We start from the raw sequence: 13,879 nt of genomic DNA, 5'->3' as shown, positions 1-13,879 counted from the left end.
CCCTGGATCCCAGGAAAGGTGAGCTCCCAGCAGCAGGAGAGCCCTGCAGCCGCTCTGGCAGCGAGCTGGGACAAACGGCTGTGGTGGCAGAGGAAGCTTGGGAAAGGCTGTCAGACGTGACATATGTTGTCAGCAGTGGACTGGCATTCAAATCAGCTTGCAGGGGGGATGGAAGTGTTTTCAGAGAAAGTTCCATCTGCACTGCTTGCACGGGGTGTAAAGATCAGTGTTAGAATTCAAGGAGCAATCTGTTTCCTTCTGAGTTTCCAGGAAGGAAAATCCTAGGCTGTAAATAAATAAATGGCAGCTTCACCCAAGTGTTTATAAATAATCAAACTTGGTACTCATTTATTCCTCTCTGATTCTTTTCATTTCAGGCCTTTGGAAATGCAAAAACCCTTCGGAACGACAACTCCAGTCGGTTTGGGAAGTACATGGACGTGCAGTTTGATTACAGGGTAACTTGGAATGTAGTTTCTGTTTGAGGAGTGGTCCCAGTTACAGGGGTTCTCTGTGCTCTTGTATTGTGTGTGTGTGTAGTGAGTGCTTTGCTTTTCCTTGGTGACAGCATAAGCAGAGCCTGTGGTAGCAAAGTTTGGGTCCAGAGGGTTTTGTAGCTCTCACTGTCCTTCCACTCCTCCCTTAATTCTCTGTAGAAGGAGACAGAGAGATCAAACCCATTTATTCCCAGGGTATGTTATTTCTGGTGCACTGTGCCAGTGGATGCTCCCCAGGTAAATCCACATAAACCAGCTGAAGATAATCCCTGTCCTGTGTAACTTTGCTCTGAGTTTGTGTCCACTCTGATCCCAGCTGCCCAACACCAGCAAGGTGGACACAGTGCAGGGGCTGAGGAGCTCAGCACTGCCATCCTCCAGGCCTTTGGGTCTCCTTTAACCCTCCACACTCAGTTGTGGTGCTTTTCCTTTGTGGTGAATTCCTGGAAGGAATTTTTGCACTCAAATCAGCCCCGTGCTGGAGCTAAAACAGAGCTTGTGGCTCAGAATGATCATTTTCTGTCCTTTTGTGGGTTTTTGCTTCAGATCTTGTCTTTGAGCAGACAACCAAGAAGCAGAAACATTCTCCTCTGTGTTGCTGAACTCTTTCCACGTGTCTGGTTTGGTTTAGGGAGCTCCTGTCGGGGGCCACATCTTGAACTACCTCCTGGAGAAATCCCGAGTTGTGCACCAGAACCACGGCGAGAGGAACTTCCACATCTTCTACCAGCTGCTGGAAGGAGGGGAGGAGGATCTGCTGAGGAGGCTGGGCCTTGAGAAGAACCCACAGCAGTATCACTATTTAGTAAAGGTCAACATTAACTATAATTCTTAAAATATATTACGGGAGTGGGATATCTCCAATTGACTTTGTCATTTCAGAAATAACTCTGAGGTGACTGCTGTAAAAAGAAACACAATGCATTGAGCATGGATAATGTATCTTTGATGATTTATTTACTTCTTTATATTAAACTGTATCTTTTTAGGGTCACTGTGCAAGGGTCAGTTCCATAAATGACAAAAATGAGTGGAAGATTATGAGGCGAGCCCTCTCTGTTATTGGCTTCAATGACACTGAAGTGGAGGTGAGGTTTAACAGCACAAATTTTCCTACTTTTAAGGATTTTTTTTCTGTTTAATTTGGGATTGCCTGATTGAAAAGTGTGAATCAATTCAGAGTGAATGTATTCCCTACAAAAATCCTAAGAAGGATACAAAATGCTCTCCTAAAATGTGAATTAACACCAGAACCTCGCTGTGTGTTCATTCCATCATCCTGATCTCCGCCTGTTGCTCCCATGCCAGGATTTGCTGAGCATTGTGGCCAGTGTCCTGCACCTGGGGAATGTCCAGTTTGCTGCTGATGAGCAGGGGAATGCTCAGGTCACTACAGAGAATCAGATTAAATACCTGGCCAGGGTGAGTATGACTAGTGAAGGAGATATTACAGGAAAGCTGAACTGTAAAGGATTCCTTACTTTGAGCTTGGTATCACTGTATAATTTTAGACCGTGATTTAGAAGTTCTCAAAAATTTCACTTTTATTTGACCTAAATAAAATTCAAATATTATCATCAAACCCCTTTAATTGACAACTTCTCTCTTTACCACCTGACCCACCACTGCCTTGAGGTTTCCACCTTCGGGCAGTGAGGTTGGAATAGACTCTGGAAAAGAGTTTTAAAGGAAGAATCACCTTTGTGTTTTTGCTTGGTCACTTCCTTCCAGCCAGTTCATTTGTTAGCTCTTATCCCTTCCAGAAAGGAGGGAAGGGAGGGATTGATGCTGCAGGGTTGTTCAGTGTGAGTGGGAAATGAAGAGTTGTTTCAGTGGGCTGGGATTTTAGGAAAATGGAATGTACAGCTCCATAAATGAACTGAATATTCTGCTTGCAGCTGCTGGCAGTGGATGGCTCTGTTCTTCGGGATGCACTGATCCACAAGAAGATCATAGCAAAAGGGGAGGAGGTAAGAACAGGCCCTGGGGATTTGGGAGGAAAATGGGATCAAATGAGTCAGCTCTGCCAGCAGTTCCCTTGTCACCTTTCTCAGGGGGTTGTCACTGCACTGGTGACAGTTCAGCCACGAGCAGGATGCTTTGAGCGGCTGTTTAGTGATGATGAGGCAGGAAAAGGGCATCCCTTGGTTTGGGGGGCTGCTGAGTGGCTTTTTTCTGCTCCTGCCTGCAGCTGGTGAGTCCCCTGAACCTGGAGCAGGCAGCCTACGCCAGGGACGCCCTGGCCAAGGCCGTGTACGGCCGCACCTTCTCCTGGCTGGTCAACAAGGTCAACAAATCCCTGGCTTACAAGGCAAGTCAACCTTCTGTTTGTTGATATCCAGCCAAAAGTGAAAGCAATTTCCAAATCTTCCAGCTGCAAAGTTCCATGCTTTCAGTCATTTCTAAATTAATTTGTTTTCCAAATTGCGCAGTAAACGCTGGGATTAAATGGTGGTGATCAGGGATGGGTCACAGCTTTGAGTAAATATCTACATTTATTTTCCTCTCTGTTGCAGGAAGAGAAGTTTCCAGGCTGGAGAAGTACAACAGTTCTAGGATTGCTGGACATCTATGGGTTTGAGGTTTTCCAGCACAACAGGTTTGTTTTGATACATTCTGAATTACATTATTCAGTTATGGTGTTTTCTCTGCCTTGTCACACAAGGCTTTATTCCATTTCTTAGTAAGAGAGGTGGCATTTAAATGTCAGGACATCAGGTGAAAAACTGATCATCTAACACTTAGGATATCCACCTAATAATTAGCATGTACAGCTATTAATGGTCCTGGTATTTTAAATAAACTGTTGGGTTTGGGGTGTATTCATGGCTTACCTTGAGCTGGGCCTTTGTCCAGCTCTCCAGCCCAGGGGTGGCTCTTGTGGCATCTTCCCATGGTGGTGACAAACCAGGGGATGGGACTGGCAGAGTCTGGAACCTCCCTGGCAGGTAGCACTGAACCAAGACTCTCAAATTTGCAGTGTTACTGGGCCTGTATTCAAAGTTTTTGTGTTCCTCCATGTTCCATCCTTCATGTCCATTTTTCCCTCCTTCTGGAACTATTTGTGTTTCCCTAAATAATAAACTCACTAAATGCATACAGTGAGCAAATAAACACAAAAAAAATCCTCTTGATTTACTGTATCCCTGCTGCTCCCACTGTTTGTACCTCCTTCTGTACAAACAGTGATTATTTTTCTGATTTTCCTTTGCAGCTTTGAGCAGTTTTGCATTAATTATTGCAATGAAAAGTTGCAGCAGCTCTTCATAGAGCTCACCCTGAAGTCAGAGCAAGAGGAGTACGAGTCCGAGGGCATCGCGGTAAGAGCCCAAATCCCCCCTTGCCTCTCCTCCCAGAGGGAAAAGGAGCTGCTGCCATCATCCCCAAATAAAGGCATTAAAAACTTTCATTTTCCCCTTCTTTTTGAAACCCTGGTAACTGTGTGAGACAGCTGGAAGTGAGTAATGCCATCCCAAGCTTCTACCCTGATTTTAATAAAGGCAATATTAGGAAAACAAATGTGATGAGTGAAAAAGCTTTGACAGAAATTGCTTAAGTCAGGTGCTCTCTGAAATGTTCTGAAATTTACATGTTTTTCTTCCAGTCTAGAGTTGTTTTCACCTAAGTGTGATTTCTTGTCTTTGCAGTGGGAACCAGTTCAGTATTTCAATAACAAAATAATTTGTGATTTGGTGGAAGAGAAATTTAAAGGCATCATTTCTATTTTGGTGAGTTGAAAACAACTTTTTGAATGAAAAATTTCAGGCAGTGTAGTGGAAAACAAGGGGGAAAACATGGGAAAAAAATCAGTTTATGTTTCAAAGTGTTTGAGTAGGTGGAAAGAGCAATAATACACTGAACAGTGACACCATTAAAAGTCACTGCCTCACCTCTATGGGCTCTGGGGAAAGCAGCTCCCAGTCCAGGCACTCTGGAAGGAGGGAAATGTTTTCCTTTTTAGCTCAAGAGTTCTTCATTTATTCAGCTAAAAGTCAGTCACCTGTGGAAAGGCCAAAGGGCCAGACTGGGGCAGAGTTTCAGTGAGGTCAGAAATCCCTGGAATTTGTGTTTGTAGGATGAGGAGTGTCTGAGACCTGGGGATGCCACAGACACGACATTCTTGGAGAAACTGGAGGAGACTGTGAAGAACCACCCTCATTTTCTCACGTGAGTGTTCCCTCACTGAGGGATTCCAGCGTGTGGATAACATCCTCACCATGCTGGGCCCCACATAAAAGATGGTAATTTTCTTTTACAAAGAGATTTGATCGATATTTAAGATAATATAAAATAGGTTGTCAACACTAAGTGCCTGACTGAGCTTCAGGATGTAATAGGGGCAACAAAACTCTTGTTTCTGACTCACCTCTCACCTTGCAGATTATTTATTTCAGTTTTGGAGCTCCAAATGTTTGTTTTTTCTGAATGCTCAGTTTAGGATGTCCACATCTTATGTGCACACAGAAACACTCTGCAAGGAAGGCTGAAATTCCCCTTTAATTAGACATAAATGCATTTAATGACACTGCTGGTTGATAACTTCATTTACCTGAAAATCACCAAGTCCAGTTTACATTCCTCGCTCACCTTTGCACAGTCCCACTCCAGGACTGAATGTCCTGGTGCTTTTTGAAGAGATTCCTGCAGGATTTTATTTCTCCTGAAGGTTTTTGCTCCCCCTCCACAGGCACAAACTCGCTGACCAAAAGACGCGCAAGTCGCTGGGGCGGGAGGAGTTCCGGCTCTCGCACTACGCTGGGGATGTCACCTACAGTGTTGCAGGTAACACAGAAATACCAAAAATCTGGGCCTAAAATAAATCCTCACATCATTTGATCAACCAGATCAATTTCAAATCTCCAATCCCTGCCTTGAAGTTGCAGTGGAACAGGCTGAGTGGTTTGTTTTTCTTCCAGGTTTTCTAGATAAAAACAATGACCTTCTCTTCCGGAACCTGAAGGAGGTGAGTGTGGAGAGAGGAGGTTTCCAGGACAGAATGAGGAGTTGGGTTTAAAATGAGGTGGCACCTGAGGGAAAGGATTCTTCTAGACCCCACCTGGAGGCTGTGTGCCCACAGGGCTGCGCTCTGAAAAGGCTGACTGAAATCCCAATATTCATTTTGTTATTTTAGTTTTGTCCTGTGGTTTCTCTGGTAGTTCTCTGTATTTCATCTGTGAAAATATCTCTCTCTGCAGACCATGTGCAACTCAGAGAACCCCATCATAAACCAGTGCTTTGATAGGACAGAGCTGACAGACAAAAAAAGACCTGAAACGGTGAGAACTCAAGAGCTGGAGGGGGCTGTGGCTGTTCCCTCTTTTTAAAACATGAGCTCTCTGACATGATCTGAATTCAAACCCCTCACATCATATTCTGCTGGTCAGGTCATCCCTTCACATGTAGTTTGTTGTTGGTTTTTTTTCCTCCTAGGCAGCAACTCAGTTCAAAAACAGCCTCTCCAAGCTCATGGAAATCCTGATGTCCAAAGAACCCTCCTACATTCGCTGCATGAAACCCAACGATGCCAAACAGGCTGGTACGGACCTGGGGACAGAGGCAGAGCTCTGCATCCCAGTCAGGGAGGCACAGAAAGGAGACAGATGAAGCCCTGCACGATTCTGGGTTCATTTTGGGTCTGTGCCTGAGCTTCTTGAGGAGGGGTGGCAGTGCCAGCAGCCAGGAGCCACAATGGGAGTGCTGCTCTTGGGTGAAGAGGAAGGTTGTGGTTAAAGTAAAGAATTATTGACCTATGTAAATTCAGTATAATGACCTTATTCTCCCTCAGTTTTTGTTCCTTTAAGCATAAAACATCCCAAAGGAAAACTTCATTTTGGAGCTTAATATAAATAATTAAAAAGGGGTGGGATGGGGGAAGGCAGGAGACACAAAATAGTGTGAGACTGATGCTGTGAGGATTCACTGGAGATAATTGTGTGAGATACAACAAGAGCTGAACATTCCCCTTCTCCAGCCCAAGGGGCAGCTGTGCACTGATTGTGTTTCTCCATTTCCAAGATCGGTTTGATGAGGTCCTGATCCGACACCAGGTGAAGTACCTGGGGCTGATGGAGAACCTCCGCGTGCGCAGAGCCGGCTTCGCCTACCGCAGAAAATACGAGGTTTTCCTGCAGAGGTGAAGCTGCTTTGGAATTCTTTCCTCTGCTGCTCCCTCTCTCTGAGCTTCATCCCATTGATGTTGAGGCTGGGAGCTGTTTGGAACAGCACAGGGGAAGATTTACCACCTAGAGGGCAGGGAAGCTTGGGCTCTCTCCCTTCTCATGACCCCTCTCCCTCCTTGGATTCTCTCCCTAAGATTTCCTCTCCTGCCAATTCCCAGGTACAAATCCCTGTGTCCAGAGACGTGGCCCACGTGGGATGGGCGGCCCTACGATGGGGTGGCTGTGCTGGTGAAGCATCTTGGCTACAAACCAGAAGAATACAAAATGGGACGGTCAGTTCTGTGTTCTCAGTTTGAGGTTATGAATCACTGCATGTCCCTGTTGTCCCTTTGAAATAAAGCTTCTCCAGATAATGGGGGAGGGAAAGATTACAGAGCCCAAAGGAGATGCCAAAAGCAAGTTGCTCCAGCATGTAAAATGTAGTTCTGTATTTCTATTTCCAGAACAAAGATTTTTATCCGCTTTCCCAAGACCTTGTTTGCAACAGAAGATGCTCTGGAAGTGAGGAAGCAGAGTCTGGGTGAGGCACTCACACTTGCAGTGGATTTCTATTTAGAAAGTTGAGTCTTTTTCTACCAAAATGTGCTTGGTCACAGTTGCAAATTGCTGCTTTTCTTGCAATTCCAGCCACAAAAATGCAGGCGACGTGGAGAGGTTTCTACCGCCGGAAGAAATTCCTGACCATGAAACGCTCAGGTATGAGGGACACAGAGAGGGAGAGATGCTCCCCCAGCAGCTCCCCCAGCAATTCCCATCCTTTTACTGACATTTATCCCATGTATCATATTATCAAAAACTCATATTCTTGCCCCCATGCCCCACTGAAAGCTGGTTATTTCCAGAGTGGGTTTTCCTGAGTATTTTTGATGCCAGTTTTGTGTGGAGTCAGTTTGGGGATGAAGGAGCTCCCTCAATGCAAAATCTTTGTGTTCTTTTTAGCCATCACCATCCAGTCCTGGTGGAGGGGAACCCTGGGACGCCGAAAAGCTGCCAAGAGGAAATGGGCAGTGGAAACAATCAGGAGGTGTGTGAAGAGCAGCCCAAGCCATCAAACATCACATTCCTTAACAATAATGTGCTAAAAAAGAAACTTTCTTATCACTACAGAGTTTTTTTTTAAATAAATTACAACTACTAAATAAACCCCAGGAAATAGAACCTTTAATTACCACTAATTTTGATGACTTTTTAAATTTTCTAACAATATTTTCCACACCCACAGGTTCATTAAAGGCTTCATTTACCGGAACCACCCGCGGTGCCCAGAGAATGAATATTTCCTGGATTACATCCGATTCTCCTTCCTGATGAACCTCAAGAGGAACCTACCAAAAAATGTCCTGGACAAATCATGGCCAACTCCTCCCCCATCACTCTGTGAGGTGGGAATGAGCCCTGGGATGTGGGAGGGGAATGCAGGCCTAGAGGATTGCAGCTTCTTGGAGTGTGGTGCTGTTACAACACCATTTTCTCCTGGGTTTTTCATACATTTCTGAAATTCCCTTTTATTTTTCTCTTAACAAATTCAGTTCTCTCTGTTGCTGTTATTATTCTGCATCTCCTTGAATTGGTTTATCTGCTCAAAATAAAATATTGGTAGAAAATCCCAGTTACCTTATCCAAAGAATTGTTTGGATTGAAGGTAGAGCTGGAAGGAAGGGCACAGCAGTGCAGAGAGGAGGGATCCTGGTGTTTGTTCCCCATTCTAAAGCAGCCAGAGAAATCCCAGGGCAAAACCTCATAGAAAAAGGCAAAAAATCAACTACTTATTATTTAATTATTGATCAGGAAACAGCTTTTTAACCCAGCAGTGCATTTTCTGCAGTTGCTGCTGCTGTGTGAGGTTTGTCAGTGGTTCTTGGCTGTCGGGGTTTTGTCCTTGTTGGGTTTGTCCCTCTCAAGTTCCACCTTCTTGGGTTTATCAGTGTTCTGGGCTGTTGGGTTTGTTCCTGTTGGGTTTGTCAGAGGTTCTGGGCTGTTGGGTTTGTTCCTGTTGGGTTTCTGTCCCTGTTGGGTTTCTGTCCCTGAGGGTTTGTCCCCAGCCCTGAGCTGTCCCCTCTCCCGTGGGCTCCCCGCAGGCGTCGCAGCTCCTGCGCAGGCTCTGCATGCAGAACATGGTCTGGACCTACTGCAAGAGGATCAGCCCCGAGTGGAAGCAGCAGGTGAGGGGCACCTTGGCAGGGTTTCCCCGACATTCCCAAGGGCAGAACTCCCAGGGAATGGAGGAGAGGAGCAGGGCAGCAGTGGGGAGCTGCAGGGCTGTGAATCGCTGCTGTCTGGGGTGCCACAGGAACAGTGGCACTGATTTGGGTTTAAGTTAGACATAAAACACTAAAAGCCTGGAATGTGCATAGAAGAGACCCCATTCTATACATATTTCAATAGGTACTATTTAAATAGGCAGTGGAGCCAAGCCCCTACATAATTTCTCTATTGAAAGGCCCTGATACTCTGCCCATGGAAGCTAAAAATATAAGAAGCTGCATTATTCTGCCTGTACCATGTAAAGTAGAGAGTAAGAATCCTGCAGACACAAACCCAGTCATTTTCCAAACAGAAGTTACAATTTCAGCTGCTCTGTCTAAAAAGAATAAAATTCTAATTCTTTATTCTAAAAAGAATAAAAATGATACTGAGAGTTAATTCATCTCATGGAAAGGTAGGGGGAGGGAGTTTTGTATTAAATAAAAAAGCTCAGTAAAGAGGAGATGCTGGTTTTAACTGCCAAGGTTTTTTATTGCACGATCTCTCACCTTCTGCAGTGCATGGACACCTGGAGTGAAAGGTTGGGGCTGAGCCTGTGATTAAGGACAGGGGATTAACTCAGCTCAGCAGCTGCTTTCCCCCAGCAAACCAGACTCACTGATAAGGAGCCTCTTTTATCCCCATTTTTCCCTTGTAAATCATGCCAGGGGCCCTGTCCTGTGTCACAGCCTTGGCCCCACCTACAGCAGTGGGGATTTCCTACTTTCCCACTCCCTGGTTTGTTCTTGGAGCAAACGAGCCCAGGGGCTGGAGCTCTGCCACCTCCAGGGACTGCAAGTTTAAGGTGACTCCTCATCCAAACAGGAACTAAATGATGACTAAAACCACAAAGGGAACATCTCTTCTAACACCAATGTATCTTTTTAATGAGGAGAAATTTTATACTAAACAAGAAAACTTCTTTTGTCCTTGCAGTTGGAACAGAAAGTAATTGCCAGTGAGATTTTCAAGGGTAAAAAAGACAATTATCCTCAGAGTGTTCCCAGGCTCTTCATCAACACTCGACTGGGTGAGTGGGGGTTGCCAAGTTGAAGAGAAAAAAGGAAGGGGGGGATTAATGAACTCTTTTCTTGCTGGAAATTCCTTTCTGACCTCCCCACCTCTTTGGTTTTAATACAGGTAGAGAAGAAATAAATACTAAAGTCCTTCAGGCATTAGCAAATGAAGCACTTAAGGTGAGAGATGTGTTCCAATACTTTTGTCAAGCCCCCAGGTATTCAGCAGAAGGGCAGATTAGATTTCTGGAGGAAATACAGCAGGCATTTTATGTTGTATTAAGGTTGTAATAATTCTGAGGATAGTCTGGGAAGGGCTGGCACGTTAGAAAGTGGAGATTTGGGCAGTTTAATGATGTCTGTTAAGAACTGAATGGGTTACAGCTGCAGGGGAAGGGGGAAAGCCCCAGAGAGACCCCAAACCTGGGTTTCCCAGTCCCCAGGCAGTGCAGCCACCAGGCTGTGTCCAGAGCTGCTCTGGGGCAGTGAGGAAGTTCTGGCACAGAGGATTTTGGGCATTCCTGGTTTCCCAAGCCCTGGTTGGTGCCTGCTGGGGGCTGGCAGTGCCCCAGGTGGGATGTGGACCTGCTCACTCATGTTTCAGTACGCAGTGCCCGTGGTCAAGTACGACAGGAAGGGCTACAAGGCAAGGGCACGGCAGCTGCTGCTCACCCAGAGCTCGGCAATCATCGTGGAGGAGTCCAAGATCAAGCAGCGCATCGACTACTCCAACCTGACAGGTGGGAATGGCACAGGGATGGGGCTGGGCACTCCCCTGACCCTGCACCTCAGCTGCACTTTAGTCTGCACCACTACAAACTCCAATTTGTCCTTGTCCTGGACAAGAACAGATAAGCTAGTCCTGGCAGGCATTTTAGTGTCTTGAAATTGCGTTTCTCTAAAATGAAGCTCCATAAAATGTCACCAAAATTACTCAATTCATCTCCCTCAACTCTCCCCCTGAGTTGATTTCCCAGTTGCAGGGCCTGGCCCTGGGGGAGTTGCACCATTCCTGCACAGCAGCTGCCTGGGCCACTACTGCAGCTTTTGGTCCTCAGAATTATCTGACAGGGACTGGATTCTTAGGGAGGGGGAAACTGCAGAGGCTGCTGCAGCGTGGTCCCTGCAGCCCTGGGCTGAAGCCTCTCCCCTCAGCCCCCTGCAGCCTGGCAGCTGTGTGGGAACAGCTGCTGCATTCCTGGGAGAGGCTGTGAGCCCTCCCCAGCTCCCAGCAGTGGGTGACACTCCTCTTCCCCCCTCCAGGCATCTCCGTCAGCAGCCTGAGTGACAACTTGTTTGTGCTGCACGTGCACTGTGAGGACAACAAGCAGAAGGTACCAGGGGCTCATCCCTCCCTCCTCCAGCCCCCTCTGGACAAAGGGTGAAAGGCCCAGGGAGCACATGCAGCTGGGAAGGAGGGTGACAAGGTGACAGGGATGTGACTTTGTGCCAGCTCTTTCATTGCCGTTTTCCTCTGGGAAAACAGCAGTGCTTGTTGGCCCCCTTTGGTGCTGTCCCTGTCCCCTGTCCCTTTCAGCAGGGTAGTTTTGGTACAGTGACCCCAAAGCCATGATCCTAAAGCATGGACTCTCCTCCCAGGGAGATGTTGTCCTGCAGAGTGACCACGTGATTGAGACACTGACAAAAGCAGCCATTCTGGCCAACAAAATCAACAACATCAACATCAACCAGGGCAGGTGAGTGACACCAGGGCCCTGCCTTGGCTCTGCTTCTTCCTCTACCCCATCCAAATGTAGCCAGTCCACCTCAACTAAGGCTCCAGCACAGATCTGGTGCAGCTCTGTTAACACCCAGCTCCTGGGGAGTCCCACACGCTCACCAGGGCTGTTCTCACACTTTGCTCTCCACAGCATAAAGTTCACAGTGGGACAAGGCAAAGAAGGGATCATCGACTTCATCTCGGGATCAGAACTGCTCATAGCCAAAGCCAAGAACGGGCATCTAACAGTGGTGAGTGTGGGCTGGGGATCACTTACCCTGGATCCCAACCAGCACTCCAGCATGGGACACATGCCATGGGATGTTCCTGCCAACGGCAGTGCCCTGCTATCCCAGCCTTTCCCCCAGTTGGAGCTGAGCACAGGGCTCCTGCAGCCCTGAAGGGCTGCCAAACTCCCTCACACACAACAAGGGACTGTCCTGGCACTCACTTTTTATTTCCAACCCCCCAAGATTCTAGCAAATCAAATTTTAAATACATTTAAAAACCTCAAACAAAATCATTTCCCCTTCTCAGCTTGCTTGTGGTGGTCCTGGCAATCCACAGCTGATTTTATGCACTTATTCAGAAATATTGAGAAATACTAAGGAATAAATCCAGAACAAATCCAGACTGCACTGACTCCCAGCAGAGCTGAGAGCTCCCGTTAGGACCAGAGTCTCTGCCCAGCCTCAGAATAACCTCAGCATGTTGAGGAATGAAAACTTTTTAGCATTTTGAACACACTTTCAAACCTGTCCTTCTCCTGCAGGTTGCTCCTCGGTTGAATTCCCGATGATGAAAAATTCCCTGCTCCAGGACCTTTCCCTCCACGGAATTGGCTGAACGTTGCTCCCAGCAAACCCCCTCTTCCTCGCTTTGCTCTTTCTTTTATTACCAAAGATCTGCACTTTCAGAACAACCACAAAATACATCCTTGCTCTCTTGTCTTACTCTCAAGACTCCCAAACCAAGGCCTTCTCCTCTCTTCCTTACCTGACTGAACGTGGGGTCCAGCACAGCATCCCTGCAAACACAGCTCAGGACCTGCTTTGAGGGAGAGTTTAAGCCCTGATGGAAATGACCAAAATTTGTGCTTATCATCACCAAAAAAAAGCACAATCAGAAAACAAGTAACTCTGCTGCTTTCTCAGCCAAATCACTGAAATGCCAAACTTTGTATTCAGAATGTTTTATGAAGAATTTTGCTCGGAGATGTTTTAATGCTTTGTGTTACAAATATAGTGAAGCCATATTGTGTAAATGAGTAAAACCTGTAAATACTTTATAGCCAAGGATGAGATGCACTACCAGAGATGGAGTTGATGTGCAAACTTTTATGTTTTAGATTTGGAATTTTTGTTGTTTTTAGTTTATGGTTATAAGGTATAACCTGAAAAATCCATCATGTAACTTCTTCACTGATCAGGAGCCAGAGACTTTTATCTTTTTTTGAAGTCAGCTGTCCCATTTCTTGCTCTCTATTTTTATACCATAGGAATTTTTCATATCCACACAAACACAATGCAATACAAACTGCAGAGGTTACCACTGCTCTGGGCTGGCCATGGGATATACATGAACTTCTCCCCACGCCTTTCCCTGTCTGGGAATCCCCACTGCCCTTCCCCACACAGCTCCACAGGCTCTGAGCAGCACCTTGAGGAAAAATGGCTTTTCATTTTGTTCCTAGCCATAACTGGAAGTCTGATTCCCACAGTATTTATACCAGTGCCTCAGTACTGCCTTACCAGGGAGGGCTGGGCACTGCTGCTGCCCCACAGCTCCAGGGAAACGGGCTGGGTGCTGGCTGCAGCACAGGTTCCTCCCCAGCACCCTCCTTTAACAGCAACAGCTGCAGGGTGCACAGCTCCATGGGGAATTCCTGCTGCATCCATGGCACAGTGCCACAGCCCAGCCTGTGCATCCTGCTCTGCTTGCCTTAGACATCCTTCCCCTCCATCCTGCTGCAGCCACAGCCAGCCCTGGATGACTCTCACCCACCACTGCCCCTCTTTCCCCCTCAGCTCCGGCTCCTCTGCTCTGGTTCCTGACTCGATGCCCCTGTCCAGCCCTGCTCCAGGCTGGAATGTGGGATACACTGCAGGCCATCCCCCAGATGTGCTCAGTGTGTGCAGAGCACACTGCAAATGTTGGTGTTTAACCTCTGCCAGACTACGCTGAATAAATTTTTACAAAAAAATCAACTTTCCTTGTCTTTGG

At 46.7% G+C, this 13,879-nt stretch overlaps 1 protein-coding gene across 5 annotated transcripts in view; it reads left to right on the top strand.

The window, feature by feature from the left end:
• Nucleotides 1-13,863, top strand: part of MYO1C (myosin IC) — a 51,570-nt gene extending 37,707 nt beyond the window's left edge. For all 5 annotated transcript variants that reach the window (XM_015646448.3, XM_015646453.3, XM_015646450.1 and 2 more), the window contains exons 5-32: nucleotides 378-458; nucleotides 1,129-1,308; nucleotides 1,487-1,585; nucleotides 1,806-1,919; nucleotides 2,396-2,467; nucleotides 2,689-2,808; nucleotides 3,014-3,096; nucleotides 3,712-3,817; nucleotides 4,145-4,225; nucleotides 4,573-4,664; nucleotides 5,185-5,279; nucleotides 5,414-5,460; nucleotides 5,693-5,773; nucleotides 5,928-6,033; nucleotides 6,513-6,630; nucleotides 6,835-6,948; nucleotides 7,120-7,196; nucleotides 7,304-7,372; nucleotides 7,616-7,700; nucleotides 7,899-8,058; nucleotides 8,755-8,838; nucleotides 9,857-9,950; nucleotides 10,061-10,116; nucleotides 10,541-10,676; nucleotides 11,200-11,270; nucleotides 11,536-11,633; nucleotides 11,808-11,907; nucleotides 12,429-13,863. In XM_015646448.3, coding sequence (XP_015501934.1) covers nucleotides 378-458; nucleotides 1,129-1,308; nucleotides 1,487-1,585; nucleotides 1,806-1,919; nucleotides 2,396-2,467; nucleotides 2,689-2,808; nucleotides 3,014-3,096; nucleotides 3,712-3,817; nucleotides 4,145-4,225; nucleotides 4,573-4,664; nucleotides 5,185-5,279; nucleotides 5,414-5,460; nucleotides 5,693-5,773; nucleotides 5,928-6,033; nucleotides 6,513-6,630; nucleotides 6,835-6,948; nucleotides 7,120-7,196; nucleotides 7,304-7,372; nucleotides 7,616-7,700; nucleotides 7,899-8,058; nucleotides 8,755-8,838; nucleotides 9,857-9,950; nucleotides 10,061-10,116; nucleotides 10,541-10,676; nucleotides 11,200-11,270; nucleotides 11,536-11,633; nucleotides 11,808-11,907; nucleotides 12,429-12,455 — 2,646 coding nt within the window. In that variant the 3' untranslated portion in view covers nucleotides 12,456-13,863. The remainder of the gene's footprint in view (nucleotides 1-377; nucleotides 459-1,128; nucleotides 1,309-1,486; nucleotides 1,586-1,805; nucleotides 1,920-2,395; nucleotides 2,468-2,688; nucleotides 2,809-3,013; nucleotides 3,097-3,711; nucleotides 3,818-4,144; nucleotides 4,226-4,572; nucleotides 4,665-5,184; nucleotides 5,280-5,413; nucleotides 5,461-5,692; nucleotides 5,774-5,927; nucleotides 6,034-6,512; nucleotides 6,631-6,834; nucleotides 6,949-7,119; nucleotides 7,197-7,303; nucleotides 7,373-7,615; nucleotides 7,701-7,898; nucleotides 8,059-8,754; nucleotides 8,839-9,856; nucleotides 9,951-10,060; nucleotides 10,117-10,540; nucleotides 10,677-11,199; nucleotides 11,271-11,535; nucleotides 11,634-11,807; nucleotides 11,908-12,428) is intronic.
• The last annotated feature ends 16 nt before the right edge of the window (nucleotides 13,864-13,879 follow it).

Source organism: Parus major, chromosome 19 (genome assembly GCF_001522545.3).
Source record: "Parus major isolate Abel chromosome 19, Parus_major1.1, whole genome shotgun sequence".
NCBI classification, from domain to species: Eukaryota; Metazoa; Chordata; class Aves; order Passeriformes; family Paridae; genus Parus; species Parus major.
This window is presented reverse-complemented; position numbering and strand designations above follow the sequence as displayed.